This window comes from Lutra lutra, chromosome 4 (genome assembly GCF_902655055.1).
Source record: "Lutra lutra chromosome 4, mLutLut1.2, whole genome shotgun sequence".
Taxonomy (NCBI): domain Eukaryota; kingdom Metazoa; phylum Chordata; class Mammalia; order Carnivora; family Mustelidae; genus Lutra; species Lutra lutra.
Genome location: NC_062281.1, coordinates 146,489,943 through 146,512,963, shown reverse-complemented (window position 1 = coordinate 146,512,963; position 23,021 = coordinate 146,489,943). Strand labels below are relative to the sequence as shown.

Genomic DNA, 23,021 nt, shown 5'->3' with positions numbered 1-23,021 from the left:
TGAGAGGCAGCATTTTAATATATAAACAGTCAGGCCAGGCTAGAGCCTCTACTCCAAGTGGGGTGTGGCCCAGGAGCATCAGCAACTCCTGAGAACTGGTTAGAAATGTAGAATCTCAGGTCCCTTCCCCTCAAACCTACTGCATTCTAGCAGAATCTACAGGTGATTGTATGCATATCAAAGTTTGAGAAGCACTGGGCTAGAACATTTTTTTTAAGGTGGTTTTTGCTCTTAAAGTGTGCTTTGAGGTCAAAATAAACCCACTTAAGATTATTTTTAGCTCCTTATTCGCTCCATTCTCTCTACCTCTGAGCAACACGGTCACATGTCAGTGTGCTGCTCTGGGACTTTGAGACTTTCATGAATCCCAGCAACATACAGAAGTTTGCCGCGCCGTTTTTTGTAGACAGTCCTTCTGGATTACAAATTGGATTCCAAAACTTCCATCAGCTGTTCCTTGTACAACACCCCCAGGAGGTAGGTTGTATAATGATTTCCTTTCTTAGAGATGATGAAACCAGAGCCCAAGGAGATTTCGTGACTCACCCAAGGGCACCAAGCAAATTGGCATATAAGTCAAAATAAGAACTCAAGCTTTTGAGTTTCCAGCGCAAAGGCTCACCAAACTTTGATGTCTTTTCTTTCTATATAAGGAGGATTTTTTTGCATAAGAGATTTTACAAACAAATTCATGGATAACCTTGTGTGAGTTACTGAATAGAAGCCATGGACATGTGGGCCCCTGGGATTATGGACGTTAAAGAAAGAGCCGTCCAGCAGAGAGAGCAGTCAGTTCAGGGGGGACCCTGCCCTGCCCAGATCTCACACTCCTGCCGCGGTTCAGGTTGGCAGCTTCTGCAACCAGGAGCCCCAGAAACCTCAGAGCCTCTTGGGGGTTCAGAGGGGAAAGGAGCCAGGATTCCCATGAAGCCATGGATATGGCTACCGAGGAAATGTGGTGGCTTCTGGATGACAACAACCTATCCCCAGGATGATGCTTGCTCTCACAATCTTTCCAGATTCAGAAAATCGGATGTAACTGGACTCTCCCTAAATACACGTGATGTGCTTTACCGGATTTGGATTTCCTAATTAATTCCAATTTCCCTGGCACAACTTGGAGCCACTTAATGACTCAGAAATGGTCAAGACTATTTAACTGGCATTGATACCCGTAGGCTCTTCCTGCTTTGCCTGAATTTAAGATTTCTCTGTCAACCCCAGCTAAACAAAGGCCCCAGATGTGGTTTGTTCAGTTTCAGCTGACTGCGTGGTGATTCTCTGAGGGTCCTCTAGAGAATGATGGCCAGGGTGGCTGCTTAAACCCACCTCCCCTTACCCCATCCCACCCCCCCACCCAGTCGTCTCCTGACATGCATGTTCAGTGGGACATATTCATGTAACTGATTACAAAACAGAAAGGTGGTGTACTTTAAGATTCCATGTAAAAAGTATTGCTTGGCTAACGTGCTCCTGCCTGTGTGCTCGCTACACGGTGCTACAAAGGGTAGAATTATGAAGAATTCAAGGCTGAAGATGTCTGGGGTTTTTTTTTGACAACACAGATGCACCCTGCACCTTATACCCTGCTCTGCAGCCTGCGTAGTTTTGGGGCTTGGCCTAAGGCAAAAAACTACAAAGCGTTCTAATGAGCAGAATTGTATAACAGGAATGTATGTGCATATTTGACATAGTTTCTTCTCTTGAAGGGTGCCTCTCTGGCTGTGACCCATGCCCTCTCCAAGGGCTAAGGAGTCCAGAGAAGGAGCCTTTTGTTCCCAGCTGCCGGTTCTTCCTCAGCCCCTACGGCACCAGGGACCTGCCCTGCTCTGCATGGGCCGGCAGAAGCCCTGCAATTTCCACATGGGCGGGTGATTTCAGAACGATGGACAGAGCTGTTCGGCCTTCCTACAGGAAGAGAGGAAAAGAGAAACAAATTTTATCCTGTCTGCCTCCTGCCCCAGAAAAGCGGGGGTTGGAAGTACAGGGTAGGCATGGGGCATCGAAGTCTGTTCTCAGCATCCAGAGACCCTAGGAGAGGGGGAGATTGGAATGGCAAGAGGATCATGAAAAACGGGTCACTTTCCTTGGAAACAGCAGTCACTTCTGGGAAATCCATGCAGATGGAAATAAGTGTCATATGGTTGGTTGGTTGTTTTTTCCCCACACAGTTTTTTAATATATTTTTTTTTAAATGTAAAACGGGAAAAAAATAACTCTTCCATTTTTCCATTACCCAGACCTTAATGAAAGTTAGCATTTTGGTATGTTTCCCTTTAGTCTTTTCTCCTTTGCAAATTTGTTGTTGGTTTTTAAAAAGAGGAATGATAGTACATATCGGTTTTGAATCTGCCTTTATTTTGAACGTACCATGGCACTCTAGGAGATTTCCGCTGTCCTTACACAGCCATCGTAACATATAATTTTTCTTACTGGCTTTGTAGTATTCTACCACATTCTTAACTCCTTCTCTTCTGTTGGAAACTTAGGTTGTTTTCAGGTCTTCACCGTCATAGACTTACTGCAGAAAGCATTTCCCCATTTCTAGTTACTCCCTAAGGACCAACTCTGGGCACTGGGTCTAGAGCATAGAAGGGCATGTGTGTTTTTACTCCCAATGAAGGATGCCATGGTGCTTGTTATGCTGCTGCTGCCATGCAGGGAGCTAGCAGGCCCACTGTCGACAGAAGCAGTGTTCAGAAGGGTCTCGGCCAACAGCACAGGCCAGTCTCTACAGGGGGAGGGGGAGGGGCACCTGGGTGGCTCAGTCGCTTAAGCGTCTGCCTTCCTCTCACGTCATGATCCCAGAGTCCTGGGATCGAATCCCACAACCGGCTCCCTGCACAGCAGCGGAGTCTTCTCCCTCTCCCTCTGCAGCTCCCTTCCTTGTACTCTCCTTCTCTCTCTCTCTCTCTCTCTGTCAAATAAATAAAAATAAAATCTTAAAAAAAAAAAAAGAGTGAGGGGGAAGGCCAACTTGATGCGGCAGACGGTGAGCTCTATGATGGCAGTTGTGGTCTCTTCGGTCCTGTACTAGAATTCTGAAATCCCGCAGCTCCAAAACCACTTCTTTGGTCACTCATTTAGAGGCAAAACCCAATATGAGGCTCTCTGTGACCCTTATGTAGCTCGGTGAATGTGAATGTTTTTATATTCTGCTTCATAAATATTCATGGATTTACTATGTTGGCGGGGGGGGGGGGGCACCCAAGACCCTGTTCGATGGTTCTCTGCCCTACTGTATATGAGTGGAATTACTTCTGAAAATGTGAAAATCCATGGAAGCGGGTGGGGGCTGTTCACACTCAGCTTACAGCTCTTCCGTCTCACGAGGATGGAGTCCGGCTGCCCCCGGGACTCCACACAGTAGTAAATCACTATAATGTGTGGCACAGAGCCAGACACGCCAGAAGGGAAAGAGTGAGCTCAGGGGAGAGGATGGTGCTGTGTGTGTGTGTGTGTGTGTGTGTGTGTGTGTGTGTGCTGGGGTGCAGGGAGCAGAGGAAGGAAGTGGTGTTTTGGCAAGACCCCGAAGGATGTGCACAGGCTTCATCAAGCAGAAGAGCTTCTTTCCCTGCAAATGACTCATGACCGTCTGCACCTTCCTTTCACCACCATTAATAAGTTGGTTTCTGTGGAGCCGTTTGATCAATTTCAGTCTCCGTGAGATCTGGCCCGTGGCTGCCAGCCCAGCAAGAACATCCTAGCGCCTGGCCGGGTGCTGACAGAGGGAGTGCTGGATGATAACGAAGAGGTATTCATCTCAAGCTGATGAAGACGCACAGAGGGCTGCTAAGAAGGGTTCTCTTAACTTGGGCAAGTGTGGATGGGGCGCCTGGGTGGCTCAGTGGGTTAAAGTTGGGCAAGTGTGGAATCAAGCAAAGACCTTAAGCAGAAGAGGCTTCTAAAAGCAGCCTCCTTCTTCGATCAAAGAGAAGGGCCTGGGTTTTACAGGCCTTTCCCCCTGTACTCTGGTTTCCATCACTGCACTTTGTCAACCCCAAGGCTCTAGGTAAATGCAGAGATGGGGTGATGACTATGAGTACGAGTAAGAGCCATGGACTAGTCCCAGGGAACATGTGTGCCTTGGAACAGGGCCCATCTGTCAGTGCTGGCCTGCACCTGAGTGGGGACCCCACTCATCTCACAGTGTGGCCAGAGAGACCACCTGGGGAGGGCGTATCCCTCAAATGCCCTTCCTGGAGTCCTGGGAACAAGGCGATGGTGTGTGGCTCCAGTGGGAACCCCACCTGGCCCATCCTGGCTGGGGGACACTGAAGACTGAAGAGATGGGAGGGGCTCAGGCAGCCAGCATGTGTGTGTGTGTGTGTGTGTGTGTGTGTGTGTGTGTGTGTGTGTGTGTGTGAGAGAGAGAGAGATAGAGAGAGAGTGGGGCTGTCTTTCAATATGACAAGAACTACAAAAAGGAGTGTGGCGTAGTCTCTGCCTTAGGAAGCTTTCAGTGTGATGGGTACTTTGGAGGCATTGCCAAAACAAGCCCTTCAAAGTGTGAGCCAAGCCCAGTCCCCACCACCCCCTCTTCTTTGTCTGGCAGGCAGCCCCCAAGAGGCTGGGTGACCGACTTCTCAAATTACCTTCTAAACCTAGAGAAAGTGCCTTGCTGGCTGTTCTGGGGTTCCACGTTTACATCAAACCATGTTTACATTCCACGTTGATGTAAAAATACCGGTAAAAAATACCGGTAGGACGAGAGAAACCCAGTTCAGGATATGAATTTTCGCTCAGTTTTCCAAGGAAATTATCAAGTCATCCAAACCTGCATTGAAGTCTCCTCAGGAAAGGTGCACATTGAGACGACAGGGTGGCCGTGGTAAGGGCTGGACCCCACCCTTCAGGGCAAAGCTGGAGGAATAGCGCTTGGTGCTTGGGAAGGCCTCAGTCCACAGTTCCCTGGTCCCTCTGAAATGTCTCACGCAAGTTACCGTTGGGAAACTGGGGTGTGAATCCTGAGTCAGCCCTGACCCAAGCAGGCAGCAGGTGCATGGGCCATACGTAGGGTCTAGAACCTTCTGTGGGCCTGCTGCCAGCATTTCCTGTGCTTAGAGAGCATCCCCTAACCCTCTCACCTTCTGCTACAGTGGGCTTTTGCCACTGTCTGGGTAGCTGTCCATTTCCTCTCTCCTAGGATTCCAGCCCTGCCCTCTTCCTCAACCCTGGACTGGCTCTTCCTGATCCGGTCCTGCCTGGACTTCAGCCGTCGCCCATGAGTTCCTCAGCTATTGCTGTATTAGGCCCGATGGTCTGTAGTTCTTTGAGGACGTTTAGCAGCAGCCCCCCCACCTGCCAAAACACTTACGGCAAATAAAAATGTCTCCAGACACTGCTGACTCTCCCCTGGAGGGCAGAATCACCCTCGAGTGAGAGCCATTTCTCCCTTTGGTGGCGATTCTCATCTGACCGGCTCCCCTAACCCCAGACCTTCATCCCCCCCAGTCCCCTAGCCACTGCCTGCAAATGCCGTGCCCCTATTCATTCTTGTGCTGGTTTCTTCTGATTAGCTGTCTCTGCTCAGCTAGTCACGACAGTAACTGTGACCATCAGCTGAGCATCTGCCTGATGTCAAATACGTGTTTTATAAATATCACCATATTTAGGTACAGTCTACGACTCTCCCCATTTACAGAGGTTAAGAGGGGTTAGATGACCTGCCTGAAGTCACACAGTTACTAAACCCAGTTTCATGCTTGGAGTGTCTAAAGCCCATGCTTCTAGCAATCACTCGATTAGTCCAGCTTACAAGAGAGCCCTCACTGTGCCTTTCCTCCACAAAGCAGCCACTGACCTGTCTCTTACCTGTGACAGACCTGGACAGAGAGGTCCAGGAGAGGCTGTCACACTCATGCCTGAGTATCCCAGCTAGCCAGGGACGGGTAAAGCTCGTGCCCCACAGTCCTCAAATGCCTGCCCTTTCAGGCTTCCCCATGGCAACAGTGACTCCTAGGAGGACCCTGGGCCTGTTCCAGAAAAGAGGGGGCTGCCTCCTTCTGCCCCAGGGGAGGGGAGCTCATGAACACAAGTCCTTTGTCTGACTGTATAGTGTTTGGAACAGGAGGCCCTTATTTCCAGCAGCCCACCGCCATTCCCACATGCATTTCCAGAGGGTCTGTGCTTTCTCCGAAATGGCTTTGGGTGGAGTTGGGGTTCGTGGAAACAAGACGCTGGACCGGGGTGCGTGCTGCCCGGCTGTGGCGTGAGGGACCCAGCAGCTTGAATCACTGATGGAACAATCGGATGGAGCCAGTGAGAGGGTCTCTCCTTGGGTGGGGAGGGGACTCTTCCCCTCTCCAGGCCTTTCTGCTCTTCAAACTGTGGCTGTTAAGTAAGTACAGGGACGTGTTTAAAGCATTCCATTGTAGTGCCCCTGAGGTCAGACCTGGGCTTGCATCCTTGCTCGAGAACCAGCAGCTGTGACCTTAGGACAGTTACAGAAACTCTCTAGGCCTGTGTTTCCTTATCAGTAAAAATGCAGATGAAGTGTCTTGAGTCACTAGATTGTCGAGAGGATTAGTACGCTAATGCGTGGGAAGGGTCTGGCTCCTGAGGGGACTCTGAGAAGTTGGATGGAGCTGCCTCCTACCCGCTGTGTGACTGGGGGTGTGTTACACAACCCCTCTGTGTTGGTGATCACGGTGGTCACCATCAACAGACAAAGATGCTTATTTAAGAAGCACGTTTCAGGGGTGCCTCAGGTCAAGATCCCAGGGTCACGTGGTTCCTGGAATTCCGTGGGCTGGCCTGGTGTTCTTTGTGGGTTTTTTTGTTTGTTTTCCCAGGAAGGGAAGCGAAACACCTACTTGTTAATGGCCCGGAAACCTCACCTTGTCAGTCAGGGTGCTGTCGCAGGCCGGGTGTGCCAGGAGCAGGCGCACCATGTCGGCATTGCCGTGGTGACAGGCTAGCATGAGGGCCGAGGATCCCTCGTGGTCCTGCAGGTTCACGTCTGCATGGCAGCTCAGCAGCGCCTGGACCATGTCCTGGCGGTCGTGGCTGACTCCCAGCATCAGCGCCGTCTGGCCTCCCTGCCACGCAGAGCACAGGGGTGTGGTGAGGATCCCCTCTCCAGCCCAGGGATGCTCGGGCAAGACTTTGCCAGAAGATGACTGTTGATCTGAATCTCCTTTTGCTGCTGGGATTGGACCCATCCTTCTCCACCCGGCAAACGTCTACTTTCCCCCGAAAACCATGCAGATGCCACATCTCTTTAACGCCCTCTACTAACCCCTCAGGCACAGGATCATAACACTGAACTTACCACTTGGTATTGCAGCCTGTCAGTCTCTTTCTCGTGGACTGTGAATCAGTTTCTGATGGCAGGGACTCTGTCCCCCCAGTGCCTGGCACTGAGCACATGCTGATAAATGTGGAATGACAGAGTAAAGGGAGTCTGCTGCTTCCCCACCATGGCTTCCTATGGCCTGCCCCAGCCTGACCTCCTCCAGGAAGCCTCGGTCTGCTCAGAACGCCCCTGGTATTTTCAGTTCATTGATATCCAGAACCCTTTCGGTCTCGACGAGATCTCTGCTTGCATGATCCTATGGTCATTTCTAATCCATAGTCTCAGACAGTTTTCTTTTAAGTTTTTTATTTAGTTAAGTAATGTCGACGGCCCACTTGGGGTCTGAACTCACAAACCCGAGATCAAGAGTCACGTTCTTTTCCGACTGAGCCAGCCAGGTGCCCTGCCGCTGACCCTTTGTGGCACCCCTGTAATCGGCACTCATGGCAATGCCTCAGAGTCAGAAAGTGAGCCCAAGCCCTGGTTCTCCTGTTTCCTGCTGCGTGACCCTGGCACCATTCCTTATAGTCCCTTAATCTTGTTTCTTTTTCTTTTATTAAAAATTAATATCATAATGACCTCTCCCAAGTACCTCACAGGACTTTTGTGGGAATCAAGTGAAATAAAGGATATAAATGTAACAATGTCTGGTAGCGATTTTTCTGATTTCAAACTGGCCATTATTCCTCATTGATTTTCCTTTATATCCATGGCTCTCTTACACAGCTCGACTGTATTTTGCCCTCATGGTTCTCCTGGGTCCCAGGCAGGTCCAGCTTATCTCTCTCACCGGACATCAGGCTTTTTTAAGGTTGTGAGAATGAGGCAACCTTTCTGTTTTCTGTCCTTTCAGATCCCCTGTGGCTCTGAGCGCCGTGTCTTACGTGTAAAAAGTGCTGAGAACGTGTTTGCTGGCGTGTTTGTTCACTGATTACAGGCCAGTATGTGGTAACTGATGGATTATGCTTCCCTGCCCAGAATGCTGGGGCTTAGGGAAAAGAAAGGGGGTTTGCAATCAGGAAAATCCTGGCTGTGCTGCTTATTATCTTTGTGAATCTGGACATATTAACCTCTCAGTGACTTTTCCTGATTTGGTAAAGTGGGAGTGCTTAACAAAGTTATCTGCCTCACGGGGTTGTTGTGAGACCCGAATGCTTCACAGGTGCTGGGCATGTGTTAGCTCTTACTGTTGTTAGGAGCATGAGAGGTAACATACAACGAATGCTCAGTATGTGAGAATGTATTCTTCGGGGTCCTGGTTCTCCATTTCTCTGGAACACAGGCATATCTGTCCAGAAAAGCCTATTTGCCTTTTGGGTTGCTTATACTCAGCCCTGAAGTAATGGTCCGTCCGTCTGTCCTTCCTCCCCTCTTTTTTTCCCCCTCCCTCCCTCTCTTTCTTTCTTTCTTTCTTTTTTTTTTTTTTTAAGATTTTATTTATTTATTTGACAGAGAGAGAGATCACAAGCAGGCAGAGAGGCAGGCAGAGAGAGAGAGGGAGAAGCAGGCTCCCCGCTGAGCAGAGAGCCCGACGTGGAGCTCGATCCCAGGACCCTGGGATCATGACCTGAGCCAAAGGCAGAGGCTTTAACCCACTGAACCACCCAGGCGCCCCCCTCTCTTTCTTTCATTTTGTTTATTCATTTGAGAGAGAGAGAGAGCATAAGCCGGGCAGAGGGAGAAGGAGAAGCAGACTCCTCGCTGAGCCAGGGCCCCAATGCGGGACTCCATCACAGGACCCTAGGATCATGACCTGAGCCGAAGGCAGATGCCTAACCGACTGAGCCACCCAGGCATCCCATAATGGTTCCTCTATTACTGGAATAACCAGACCGTGAGATTTCCACTGAGACCCTTCTCTCCCAGTCATATTAAAGCCAGATGACATATGTAGATTGTCTTTTTGCCCCTCTGCCTGACTTCCTTGTCTTCCTCACCTCCCTCCTGGTCCAATTCAATACAGTTTAATTCAGTGATATTTACAGAGTGCTATTATATTGTCAGACGCTGTGCTGATCCTGGAGATACAGAAAGAAATAAACCGCTTAGCCTAGGAGACTCCCAGCCTCCCAACTCATTCTTATTTACCTGATCCCTATGGCTCACCTCTCTGGAGAAGCCCTGGAAGGAGCTGAAGGGAGCAGTGGCAGCTATGAATTTCCACCCCTCCTTTAGCAACCAGGGATGAGAAGCTTACCCTCTAGAGCATCATTTTCTCCCCCATAAAATAAAGGGCACTGGGGGGACCTGGGTGGTCCAGTCTATTAAGTATCCAACTGATTTCTGCCCACGTCATGATCTCAGGGTTCTGAGATCATGCCCCCCTCAGGTTCTGCACTGGGTGTGGAGCCTGCTTGAGATTCCTTCCCTCTCCCTCTGCTGCACCCCACTACCCCCTCTCTGAAAAAGGCGGCAACGGGGCACTGATTTTGATTTTGGTGCACATCCCTTCTTGCAAGAGGCTCAGTTTAGAGGGGCGCCTGGGTGGCTCCATCAGTTATGCATCTGCCTTCAGATCAGGTCATGATCTTAGGGTCCTGGGATTGAGCCCCGCATTGGGCTCTCTGCTCGGTGGGAGAGCCTGCTTCCCCCTCTCTCTCTGCCTGCTGCTTTGCCTACTTGTGATCTGTCAAATAAATAAATAAAAATCTTTAAAAAAAATAAATGAAATAAAATAAAAACAACTTTATTAAATCTGATGGTGTAGGAGCTCTAGGTGGAAATACTTTGAAAAACAGAAAGTGATCTGCAGATGTCTGTTTCTTGCCACCAGTAGGACTGCTGTTAGATGGAGTGTGCAAAGTGACTCAGTCTGGGTAGGCTACCATCTGCACCTTGTGGGGGGTAGACAGGGGAGTTAAATATATTGTTGGGAGGTAGTTTTTATGGGTCTCCTTGTGAGTGAGGTATTATCTGTCTTATTGTTCTAGGGTCTTTTTAATTTTTATTTTTTTAATTTATTTAAATCCAATTAATTAATATACAGTGTATTATTAGTTTCAGAAGTAGAAGTCAGTGATTCATCAGTCTTATGTAACACCCAGTGCTCATTATATCACATGCCCTCCTTACTGCCCATCACCCGATCCCCCTCCCCCCTCTCCTCCAACAACCCTCAGTTTCTTTCCTATGATTAAGAGTCTCTACGACTTGTCTCCTTCTCTGATTTCATCTTGTTTTAGTTTCCCTCCCTTCCTTTATGCTCCTCTGTTTTGTTTCTTAAGTTCCATGTATGAGTGAAACCGTGATAATTTAGACAGTCTTTTCAAAGATGCTGGTACAGTGAATAGCCTTGGAAGAGAGAGATAGGATCTTCTCCAAAACAGAGGGCAGACATACTCACTATCCCATATAAAAGATGCGGGTTCCCTATGCTCAGGGTTCCTCTCTGGTAATATAACCCACTCTGCACAGGGAGCTAGTGTAAATACTGACTCTATGACTACTCTTCTTGCTGTGAATGATATACTATCCTTTGTCTCTGGCACAGGAGTTTCATGTCTTCTACCAGCATCCAGGACATTGTAGCATGCTAACCGACTAGCTCTAAGGTAGAATACAATCTCAGACCCTTCACAGTTCTTGATAGTTAGGTTTACATCTCTGATCACTCTAGGGGTGGAAAGGAGAATTGCACTCCCTCTGTTGTTCACATATTACTCAAAGATGGGTACATGGTCTTTTGAGGAGTTCCCATTATTCCCTGTGGACCCTTGTCTAACGCAAAGCCCTAACTGGCTAAGGACTAGACCCCTACTCTGTGCTGTCAAGTAGAGGGGCCAGAAGTTGAACAGAGACATGTCAACCCTCCAAACTGTTTTCTAATTCATGATTGAGATGGGTCACCTGCAGGGGCTTCCCACATATCGACGAGCAAATGTTTTTCAGCCTTTTCATACCTTCTTCTGCTGGTGCTAACTGTGGGATCACTCTGTTTAAGAAGTCAGATCTAGATGGACTTTGCCCAGGTATGGACCAGGACATAGACGACAAGCTCACTGACCTCCGCCCTGGCCTGTCTGGATCTCTGAAGCTTCTGAAGACACCAAATGTATAGGCTTTGGACAAATGCCATTTGCAGGGCCCAGCCTTCTTGGGTTAAAAACTACATAGATCTATGTGGAATTTCTCCCCCCACTGGCAGAATAAAACTGAGAGGTACCCAGATTTATTCAAGAGGGGATCATGTTCACACCTCCTACCTGAGTAGCTTGGATGTTCACATTTCCTTCCCTTAAGAGTTTCCAGACGACAGCCATGTCTTCGTCAGTCTCTGCAGAAGCCAAGGGAGTGATCATCACGGCAGTATAGCCAGCTTTGTTCTGATGGTCCACATTGCAGACACCTGCAAGAGGAGCGGTGGGCATTGGACTAGCTCCCAGGGTTGCAGAAGTGAGTTTCTGCTTTAGCTGCCTGCTGGTTAAAAGGCCATGGTACAGAACAGTCCTCTCCCAGTGGTGGAGTCAGTGTTTACCTCGGTAGCAGCCTTTAAAAGTGCTAGTTTCCTTTACAAGTTTTCTAGGCTACCCAGCAAGAAAGATCCATGGTGGTAGAGTCACAGATGGCCAAGGGGTACAGTGATCATGACTATTTCCTAAAGCAGTGTTCTGGATGCTGAAGGTCAGTGAAGCTTCATAAAGGGCCCAAGCAAAGGTGAAATGAGACCAGGACGCAACTCACGTGGCCACATACCACCCACTATGCATTTTAGGTTTTACTCTATATTGTGTGTAACTCAACCTACCGGCTGAGTTTTCAGGTCTTTCCCAAAGGCCTAGTGGTATGTTGGGCAGTGTACCAGGAGGCCTGAAAAATGCCACAAGATAAATATAGGACATCTTCCAGGAATAACCCATCTCATTTGAAAAATGGAAGGGGAAAAAATGTCTCCATGCATTTTTGTATTAATAATACATTTCACAGTAGAGCAGAAAATAGTATATCTTTAAGATGAAGTATTAGTTGAGAACTCAGAAGAAATGTCTGCTTTGTAACCCTGGGATGTGCATGCATTCATATCCCTCTCCATCAAGGGCGACATAGGAGATCATCAACCTGTTATCTGTTGTAGAAATGATCCCATCTCTTAAGGGCGGGATCATGTGGTAAACAAAATCTTTCCCATACTGTTGCTGAAAAACTGATGTATCGCTTTTGCACACTAAAAGAAACTATCTCAGTGGATCAAGTCATTTAGCCTTTCTTAGCATTTCCTCTGTAAAATGGGGATAATAACAGAACCTGTGGGGTTACTGTGAAACTTAATGAGTTAATATCTAAAGCACTTAGAACTGTACCTAGCACACAGCAAACACTCAATAAGCATTAACTGTTTCGCTATTATTGTCCAGAATAGTATTCTGTTTTTTTTATAGCCTTGCTACTTGCTCATGAAGACTTAGGTACTCATTATAACAAACCTGGACTTTTATGAAAAAAATGTCTGGGCTACTTATAAGTCTGTTCTTGGGTGAAAAACCAATATTGGTTTGACATTCCCTCCACCCCACCTCAAACAGTTTTTCAGAAATGTGCCATTGCGATGCCAGGATGCCAAGGATATATTAAAAAAATAATAATAATGCTGACCACTGTCGTGACCGGTGGGGCTATGAAAGCGGACTATAGCCCCGCGCACTGCCTCACAGCTCTGCCCTGAGGAAGAGGGGAATATCTGCATTGCCTTCCTATTGATTTTTTTATTTTTACTTCAGGACTATTTTACATTTGCTTTTAAGAGATGTAAACAATCCTCAGGTTACACTTCTCTTTACCCTCTTCAGAAACATGACTTATGACTCAGTAGGGTAAGGAATGACTTCCCCTCAGGGACTCAGAAAAGGGGCTGAGGACCCCACACTTCCGAAGCAGATTCTCCTGAGCAACCACCAGGGAGGGAGCCAATCCTTCTGGGTGGGGGGCAGGGAAAACACTCTTGACTGAGCCTGTCCAGCTCTGCAAGCGTTCTCCTCTGCAGCGGTGTTCTGGCAAAATAAAGGACAGATCACAAAGGACTAAGGCTGTGGAGGTGCACCACTGGCTCTGCACTCAGTCATGATGAGTCACCTCTGTGCAGCCCCTTACAGTGTGTAAAGTGCTTTCTGGATGCCTCACAGCTGCGGGCCTGGGTTTCAGAGGGTGACCGATATGCCCTCCTCAACAAGCCGCCTACAGCGAGGGAAAGGAATGGAACGTTCCGCCCATTCTTCAGCTCCCCTTCATACTCTGTGCTTATGGCTATTTCAGCTCTATCAGTATGATAAACAGAAAGCTTCCAGTTCACTTTAGGGTTGAGGAGAACCGAATGGATTCTCAGTTGACACCAGCAGAAATGTGTAACAGCCCAAGCTTAGGTTGTCTGCTCTCTGGCCTGGCCTGGGTCACCTGGAGAACTTCTAACAGGCTTCAGTGTGAGCTATTTCAAGGTGAGGCTCTGCATTTCCAATCTTTGGATTCTTTATGCACAGAACACAGGTATGCTCCATTTAATAATGTGCCTTTCTCAATGGAGCTACCCCTTTTATGATGTCCCTGATTCCATGAAGAACTCAAATCTAGCACAATTGGCTCAATGTCAGAGTTGTGACTTTATCTTCCTCTGATGCTGTGGAAAGCAGAAAGAATTTTAGGCTGTCATTAGGTATATCATCTTTCCATTCAGGTAAAAAGCCCTCAAGGCTGCTTAAGGGAATTTGGAAAAACGGAATGATCAGAAGGAGCCAGGCCTGAGAAAGGCTTCAGCGGAAAGGGTTGGGATAGAAAGGGAATGCAGCAGCCCTAAGGAGGGAATGAACTTGGTGAGCTGGAGGCCATATGACTAGAGTGGGGGGAAGGAGGATGCATGGTGATGACCGAGGTAGAAAATGCAGGCGGGGGGCAGGCCATCTGGGATTCCTGAAGGCCAGGCTGAGGAAGCTGCCTTTCATTCTTCCAGCAGTGGAAAGCCATGGGAGGCATTTAAGCCAAGGTAGGTAAGATCCAAGTTGGGGGAAAGCTGTTGGATCTGGAATGCGGACTTCTTGATACCCATGTAAATTCCTCCTCCGGCCTCCTAAATAAAGGTTACAGATCTAGCATGTGTTCCAATTCCCGGATGCAGAGAACAGGAAGAACAAACCAATGGTATCAACTTTAAACCCCAGCAACACACTGAGTCACTGCAGTGATTTCAGAATCACGCAAAATTCTGTTGACTTTTCTGGGCATCACTTTCATCATCTTAGAATAGGGATAATCATCCCTATTAAAAGGAGTTATGAGGATTAAATGAGATCTCATATGCCAAGTGCATATCAGAGGACCTAATCTGAGGACATCATTTGGGGTTTTATAAGTACCCTCCTAGGGTCTCCCTCATACAACCTTCCTAAACTCATAGATGCCATTGGGCCTAGACACACCTTCAGCCAGCCCCATCGGCCACCTGTCCACACCATCACTCCTGGGCTGCGTGATGTCATCCCACACAGCAACATGAGGATAATAATACCTCTATCACAAGAGTGTTGTGAAGAATGAGTGACATCATTAAAGGCACAGCGGTCTTAGTCCAGCTCCTGGAATACAGGAGGAACTCAGGACAGTGAAGAATCTTGGTGCTGGAAGGAAGTAGGTACCAAAATGGCCCTTCACGGAGGGACCCAGACTTAGCAGATGCAGCCATTTCTGACCTGTGTCCAGCAGCAGCTTCACGACAGAGAAGTTGGAGTGGGACACGCTGTAGTGAAGGGCCGTGTTCCCGTTGCCATCAGCCAAGTTCACCAGCAGCTTCAGGAAGTGTGGGGAGAGGGGCTGGACCCCACGGAGGTAGGCAGCCACCACGACAGGGCTGGATGACTTGCGGCTGGAGACGCGGAACCACTCTTGACGGATGGTGTTCAAGCTCAGCCTCTGAAATACCAACAGATTTCAATTCTAGGAGGTCGCCTGGCCTGGGGTGCTCGAGCTGGGCCGCTAGTTTCCATGGGAGATGGCAGCTTTGGATGCTTCACCTCTGTTCCCTCAGCTCCAACTCCATGTGACCTACTCCTGGAAGATCAGAGCTGGGGCTGGTGGGGGGTGGTTTGAACCTGTGCGATCAGCCCCCCATGTGACATAGAAGGAGGTCTGGGAGAGCGAACAGTAACCAGTAACAAAGCGCTTTTCCAGGGGACAGTTTGAATCTTCTGTGAGTTTAGATCACACCCCTGTATGCACAGGATAACCAAGTCCCTGTCTTTCACACACACACAGCCAGCCTACATTGACCTTAGCCTGGACCCTACCAGGACTTTTGTGTGTTTTTAATAAGCATAGCTAGCAGGCCACAACATTTTACTAATGGGGAAGATGCATGCCGAAAGCTAAGATAAACAACATGCCCAATTTATGCTAGAAATAAAAGCCAAACAGCTGGGCTTGAATTATTTTTGGCTTTTAAGCTTTGCTAGGACCTTCAGAGAAAATGATTTAACACCCATGGCAGGACCTCACTATCTGTAGTGTACAGCTCCTTTGGAACCACGGAGGAGGAGAGTTCCAGAGCGAATCACATCAATTCTGTGTGTTACATGATCTACGTGTTTAAAATAGAACATGCTTAAGTTACTTATCTGAAGAGGAGGAGAAACCATGGGGATGTGATTTCATAGTTATTCTGGAAATGAACTGGGTTTGGGGTCCAGACTAAGCTGTGTGACCTTGGAACTCACAGAGTCTTTATGAACTTGTCTCATCTGCAAAATGGGGATGAAATAGGATTGGGTCCCTAATCTCCCGTGGCTCGACAGAATGAGGTCCTTGTACAGCCTGCTTTGTCTCTCAGGTGGAGTGAGGGTAGGAGATACTTTAATCCTAATACAGGTGTGGTGTCAGGTTTGCACATCCTCTATCGCTTTTCTTTTCTTTTTAATTTTAAGATTTTTAAAAAAAGATTTTATTTATTTATTTGACAGACAGAGATCACAAGTAGGCAGAGAGGCAGGCAGAGAAAGGAGGAAGCAGCCTCCCTGCTGAGCAGAGAGCCCAATGTGGTGCTCGATCCCAGGACCCTGGGATCATGACCTGAGCCAAAGGCAGAGGCTTTAACCCACTGAGCCACCCAGGTGTCCCTAAGGTTATTGTTAAGTAAACTATACACCCAAGTTGGGGCTTGAACTCATGACCATGAGATCGAGTCGCATGCTCTACCAACTGAGCCAGCCAGACACCCCTCCCCTATCACTTTTCTAGGCAGAAACAGTGGAACCTTTCATGGCTGAAACACTTTTTATATATCAGAATATCTTTCTCTCCTGTGGAATTGTCAGGAGACTCCATAGAGAAAGATCCTAATATTAAGGAACATACAGCTTAGTTCTGTAATTCATTTAAGATTAAGTAACAGGAGTTTCAATCAACATTTGCATCACATACTGTTTTTTTTTGTTGTTGTTGTTGTTGTTGTTTTTTAAATCTGGCAACTGTTGTTTGCAAAATCAGCTAAGATAAAATAATGAAAATGAGTTGGGCTGAATCAATCATTTTTTTTACCCCTAAGGCCCTTCTGTGAAGGAGAACAAATGGGCTTTAAAAATGCTTACAGGCTGTTACATGTCAGGGCCTACCAGTTGGCTCTCCTGACTTGGGAATATGTGTCTGTGCCAGGATTTCTTGAATAAAAGTAAAACCTAATGGCTACATGTTTAATTCCCTGTGGGCCATGAAGGTGTTAAGGAGCAAGCAATTTTTTTTTCTTTTTTTGCTTTTGGTCTCTTGACTCATAGGTTCATGTCAAGAAACACAATAAAAGGATGCGTGGGGGGCGCCTGGGTGGCTCAGTGGGTTAAGCCTCTGCCTTCAGCTCCGGTCATGATCCCAGGATCCTGGGATCGAGCCCCGCATCGGGCTCTCTGCTCAGCAGGGAGCCTGCTTCCTCCTCTCTCTCTGCCTGCCTCTCTGCCTACTTGTGATTTCTGTCTGTCAAATAAATAAATAAAATCTTAAAAAAAAACAAAAACAAAAACAAACCACTAAAAAAAAAAAAAGATTCTCTCTCTCCATTTAAAAAAAAAAAAAAGGATGCGTGGGTGGCTCAGTCAGTTAAGCATCTGCCTTCGGCTCAGATCATCATCTCAAAGTCCCGTACCGGGCTGCTTGCTCAGTGGGGAGCCTGCTTCTCCCTCTGCCTGTTGCTCCCCTGCTTGTGCTCTCTCTCTCTTTGTATCTCTCTCTCTGACAAGTAAATGAATAAAATCTTAAAAAAATAAATCAGTAAAGACTACAGAATTAAATACTGGGGCTTGAGGGTAATGAAGACATGCTGCCCACCCACCTTCATTTTATTAATGAGGACACAAGCTCTGAGCCACGAAATGACTTGCTCAGTATCTCACCGACAGCTGTCCTGGGACTAGAACCCCTGGTTCCCACTCCACGTGCTCCTCACTCCGACCACAGTTCTCCCCAATCATGAGGTGATTTTGAGCCCAAGCCACATGAGGGCTGGTTTGGTTTTGAAGCCACACACAGTTTTATGCTGGATGTTCAAGTGCGATGCCTGGGAACGTTCAGCGGGACCTCAGAGCACCGGCTGCTCCCTGATGCGTTAGCATCGGGTCCCGTCTCCTGGCATCATTATCCTCACACTGGCAGCAGAGTTTGGGCAAAGGAGAGCACCCTAGGGGAAAGGGATTCCGTGCACACGCACACAGCTGCCTCAGGCAAGGGACCAAAGTCACCCAGTTGGAACTAAGAGCTTAAATGGTAGGGACATCCTTCCATGACAGTGAAAAATCACAGTACCAAGAGTTGGTCGTTGGTGGCCCCAGTTTCTGGCAGATGCTGGCTCAATGCCCGGCATGCGCTGAGGAATTCTTCTGAAGGTTTATATCTAAAGAAAAACATATATATATGTATATATAATCAGTCTTCATATTAATATAAAAGAAAGTAATCCCCTAGTTTGACCTTGCTTCTCAGCAGCTAAAACACCCTCACTGGGCCACCTCCCAGGCAAGGCGCATCCCGCTGAATTCAGCCTCCTGTCAGTGAGGCTTGGCCTCTGAACCCTGCTGAGGAGTGAGTCAAGCACATTGCCCTTTTTATCCTGCTGTTTTCAGGAGGCAGGAGCAGATCACCAAAGCATTCTGGGGGCCGTGAGACTAACGGCAATTCCTGACATGCTGGGAAAAGGGAAGGCTGTCTTCCTGACTTTGGGTAAACTATTTTCTGCCTAAGTGACTTGAAAAATCCAGAGAACCCCATCCCTACCAGCAATTTTTTTCAGGTTGTTCTCCCATGAAGGATACCATCAATGCTAACAGAGTCAGTACAATGAAACTCAGTGAAGCTGGGATGTTCTCAGTGCTGAGCACTCTTCCTGGGTTAGTGGAAGGGCAGACGGACCATCTCGGGGTGGACTTAATGGCACTGGTCACCAGGAAGCTCTGCCTCAGCTTGTGCCTATAGTGCCACCATGTTGAGCAGCCCTGTGGACCCGTCAGCCCCCATCCACTGCTTGTCACTGCCCCGGCTGCTCGGCTGATGGGGGATGATGTTGGTAATGGGGCTTACTATCCTTATTCCTGCCACTTCTCCTTCTTTCTTTCTTTCTTTCTTTCTTTCTTTCTTTCTTTCTTTCTAAAGTAGACTTCATGCCCAGCATGGTGCCCAGTGTGGCACTTGAACTCATGATCCTGAGATAAAGACCTAAGCTGAGGTCAAGAGGCAGACATTTAACTGACTGAGCCACCCAGGCGCCCCTCTACTATTTCTCAAAAGCCTGCTCTGTGGCAGGCACTGTGCTAGGCATTTTACATACTTTTTCTCATCCAGTCCCCAGATCAAATCTATCAGGTGGCTATTACCCACATATTACAGATGAGGAAGCTAAGGCAAGTACAGTGGCAGACATGGGATTTGAACCCAAGTGTGTCCAGCCTCAAAGACAGTGCTTCTTTTCATCACGTGACATGAACTCGCATCTTTTTTTTTTTTTTTTTTTTTTTTTTTTAGATTTTTATTTGACACAGAGAGAGAGATCACAAGTAGGTGGAGAGGCAGGCAGAGAGAGAGAGGAGGAAGCAGGCTCCCCACTGAGCAGAGAGCCCGATGCGGGGCTCGATCACAGGACCCTGGGATCATGCCCTGAGCCTAAGGCGGAGGCTTTAACCCACTGAGCCACCCAGGCGCTCCAGACCTCGCATCTTTTAAAAGATGGAGTAATGTCAGCATGGCCAACAGGAGAGGCAAATAAGCACGTGGGTGAGAGTCAGACAAGACCTGGGTCAGAAGCCCCACTTGGCTGTGTCCCTTAACTTCTCTAAGCCTCTTTTCCACATCTGTAAAGTGGGGATTATAGTAATTTCTACTGTGCGGGATAATTAAAAGGATTATAGCGCATGTAAAGTCCTTCACATTTCCAGGGCTGGGACGATGTTAGCTTTATAGGTACAGCCCTGTCTGTGACGTTATATCCCACGAAGGCAGGACTTAGGTCTGTGCCTGGCATCAGTTAGAAACTCAGGGAAGACTGGTGAATGGATAGAAAGATGAATGAACAAATGAACAAATAGAATAAAAGGATGAAGAAGTGCCCTTGCTCTTTCCCGGAGGAGCAGGTATCCTCATCTATACCCATCTGACTCACCTCTCAGCCTTGGGATGGGGGAGTTCTTCCCCAGGCCCACTTTCCTGGCCTGTGGTGCTGCTGCCCTCAGGAAGGCCCTGCCCAGGCTTGCAGGCGGGGTGGGCCTCCTTGCCCCGCCTATGTTCTGGGCCATCACATTTCTTCTCAGCCTCACTGTCAGACAAGTCTTCTGGGGAGCTGTCCTCGCCACTGGTCTCCTCGCTTGAGGTGGTCTCGTAGCTAGAGAAGGAGACAAAGGTCACTCATTTTGTGTTTCCTGCCTGGTGCAGGTCAACACAAATAAGAACCAGGTGGGCTTAAGGTAATAATTCCCAACTTGCTAACCACATCCCCCATTCTTTGTATCTGTAGGCCTGGGCGAGGGGACTCCCAGGAACCTTACATCAGAGAAGGATGTGGTGGAGAGCGGTGGCTCTGACACTGGAGGCCATTTGGGGAGAAAAGATAATTAAGCTCTTTGCAGCGAATACACAAATAGCCCATGTCCTAATTGGCTGATGCATTTGGATGACCCAGACAAGCCATCCAAGATTCTCCCAAAAGCGTTTGCTTCTGGAATCCTAAGATGTTGTCTAGACAGGGGCCCAGACGTAGGCAAACATCCCCCATCCCTTCCCTGAATTCTCGGAGCTGACGGACAGATCTTCACGTCTCTGGGTGATTGTGAAGTTCCCTTTTGCCCCCCTGTTCTAGCCAGACTCACACCTGACATGGGAGGACCCATCTGTGACTCCTCCCAGCAGTGTTCCATAGGAAACATGAACAGTAGGGTGCCTGAACCCAGCTTCTTGAGCTACCTGGCTGTGGCCTGTTTCAGTTACTGCTTGCAACAGCGAAAGTGAGGGCATCAGCCCCCTTGTCTTGTGGCCCGCCCTCCCCAGCAGCGATGCTTAGGTTCAATTATGTGTGACTCCACTGAGGTGACCGACCACAGACCATGGAGGATCCTGGCAGATTTATTGATCTTTCTGCTGATGGTCAGTAGGAGACCCCTGATAGAGGATCCTGCAGTTAAGATAAGGATTTCAGACTCTGGGCCCATTCAACACTGCCACAGAGACCAGGGGAGACCAGTGGCCACAGCTTCCGCTGAACCCCCTTGGGCCGTTTCTCTGGATGCTGGCCCCTATGTAAGGCCCCCATGCTCACTGGACTTGCAAAGCCAGCCTGCTGCTTGGCGTGCTCACATTCTGTCTTGTTTAAACCACAGATGTTTCTTCCTCTGTTGTGCTTGGAACCACCTTTGGCTTTGGTGACTAAGAGAAGGGGGGCATATTACATTTACCAAGCAGTTCTTGTCTTACAGTTGCTTCCATGTTAACTTCACCTGGAAGACTATCCAGTCAACAGAAATTTATTGAGGACCTACTGTGTGCCACACACTGTTCTAAAGTCCCTGTCCTAATTGAGCTTATATTCTCGTAGAGAAAAACAGAAAACAAACATGTACACAATTAGACAGTGATAAGAACAATGAATCAAATAATAAAGGACCATGGAATAGAGTGATGGGAGGAGGGGCTACATTAATTAGAGCAGAAGTTTTTCACTTTGGCTGCACATTGTAATCACTTGAGGGTGTATAAATTCCCAATATCCACACAGCACCCCAGACTAATTAAGCCAGAGTTTTCAGGGAGGAGACTTAGGCATTGGTATTTTTAAGGTTCCCTCAGGGTTTCCAAGGTGCAGCCAAGGTTGAGAACCACTGCACTAAAGTGACAAATACTGAAGAGTATCTGGGACAGGAGTACTTTCAGGGCGGCAGGGAGACAGATGGAAGGACAGATAGCAAATGCAAGGGCCCCACAATGGGCCCCACTTGGCACATTTTAGGGAAGAAAGGTGGGAGTTGTTGGTAGACAATGGGGCCAGCAATAGCTATGAGATGGACTTCCAGGTTTCGGCACAGGGCAGGCACTGCTGGGGGCGGGTAAGCAGGGGAGAGAGAGGACGTGCTTCTGCTGGGTTCACAGAGTCTGATGTTAGTGGGAATGAGAACAGCAATTCCCCTAGAACATCCCATGCCATTACTTCTGATGTTTTCCGCACAGAGCCTGCAAGAGTGACGTCACTCTTGTTTAACTGGTCTCTCCCTTCTGGTCTGACCCAAACTAGCAGGTGTTCCAACCTCTTGGGCCCACCACTGGCTGGGCCTGGTGCCCCTCCTTTGGGCCAATGCTCGCTTTTTTACTAGACTTCATCTCAGCATATCGCTCTTTTCCCATTATTTCTTGTCTTATTTCTACCCTGTCCAAACTATGAGCTAAAGGCAGGGACCATGATTTTTTAAATTTTTTTTTTATTTTATTAACATATAATGTATTATTTGTTTCAGGGGTACAGGTCTATGAGTCATCAGTCTTGCACAATTCACAGCACTCACCATAGCACATACCCTCCCCAATGGGCAGGGACGATGATTTATTGGACTTTTTTATCCCTGACACCTAAAATATTTGTTGGCATTTAATAGATGTAGAATGACTGATTTAGGAAATATTCTAAATCCAATGGTTTACTCTCTAGAATATGTAAGGTTTGGTTCGTGTTCTGAGTCAACAGACATTGGTTGTTTTTCTTCATTCTAAAAAATGCTGGTTAGGTTTGCAGTAAGTTAGTAAACGGAAGAAAAAAATTAAATGGATAAAATTTGAAGTTCAACAAATTAAGAGTTTGTCCTACTTTCAGTGTTGTGGTTCAGATTAAATGTCTTCCATGTGCTCCCCAAACTCCCAGAAGCCACCTGGAATCCTGGCCCCAGGGACACCAAAGCCAAGACATTAAAAGCACAGGATCCAACAGACCACCACAGCTGGCAAGGAGCCAAACACATGCAAACCCAAGATGGAGTTTTAAAGGGCCGTTAATTCCCTTGAAGAAAAATGAAAACCAGATGCTTCCCCCTAGGAAAAGAGAGTGCGAAGGACAAGAGTGGGATAGGTAGTGTGGAGGGGGGCAGTCTGGGCTTCACGAGCGATGCTTACCCACCGTTAACCCCAACAAACTGAAGGTTCTTTTTGGTCCCATTACCTCCTGCACGGAAGCCATAGTCTTTCTTTTTCATTATGGATTTAAGGCTGGTCGACGGGGAGATCTCTAGGCAGACACAACATC

The 23,021-nt window shown here is 47.9% G+C and overlaps 1 protein-coding gene across 7 annotated transcripts in view; it reads right to left on the bottom strand.

Moving 5' to 3' along the window:
- The window catches only part of KANK4 (KN motif and ankyrin repeat domains 4), an 82,276-nt gene continuing 59,255 nt past the window's right edge, over window positions 1-23,021 (bottom strand). For all 7 annotated transcript variants that reach the window (XM_047723751.1, XM_047723750.1, XM_047723752.1 and 4 more), the window contains 7 exons: window positions 22,892-23,003; window positions 19,905-20,123; window positions 18,059-18,146; window positions 14,968-15,187; window positions 11,500-11,642; window positions 6,840-7,040; window positions 1-1,908 (listed from right to left, as the gene is read on the bottom strand). In XM_047723751.1, coding sequence (XP_047579707.1) covers window positions 1,804-1,908; window positions 6,840-7,040; window positions 11,500-11,642; window positions 14,968-15,187; window positions 18,059-18,146; window positions 19,905-20,123; window positions 22,892-23,003 — 1,088 coding nt within the window. In that variant the 3' untranslated portion in view covers window positions 1-1,803. The remainder of the gene's footprint in view (window positions 1,909-6,839; window positions 7,041-11,499; window positions 11,643-14,967; window positions 15,188-18,058; window positions 18,147-19,904; window positions 20,124-22,891; window positions 23,004-23,021) is intronic.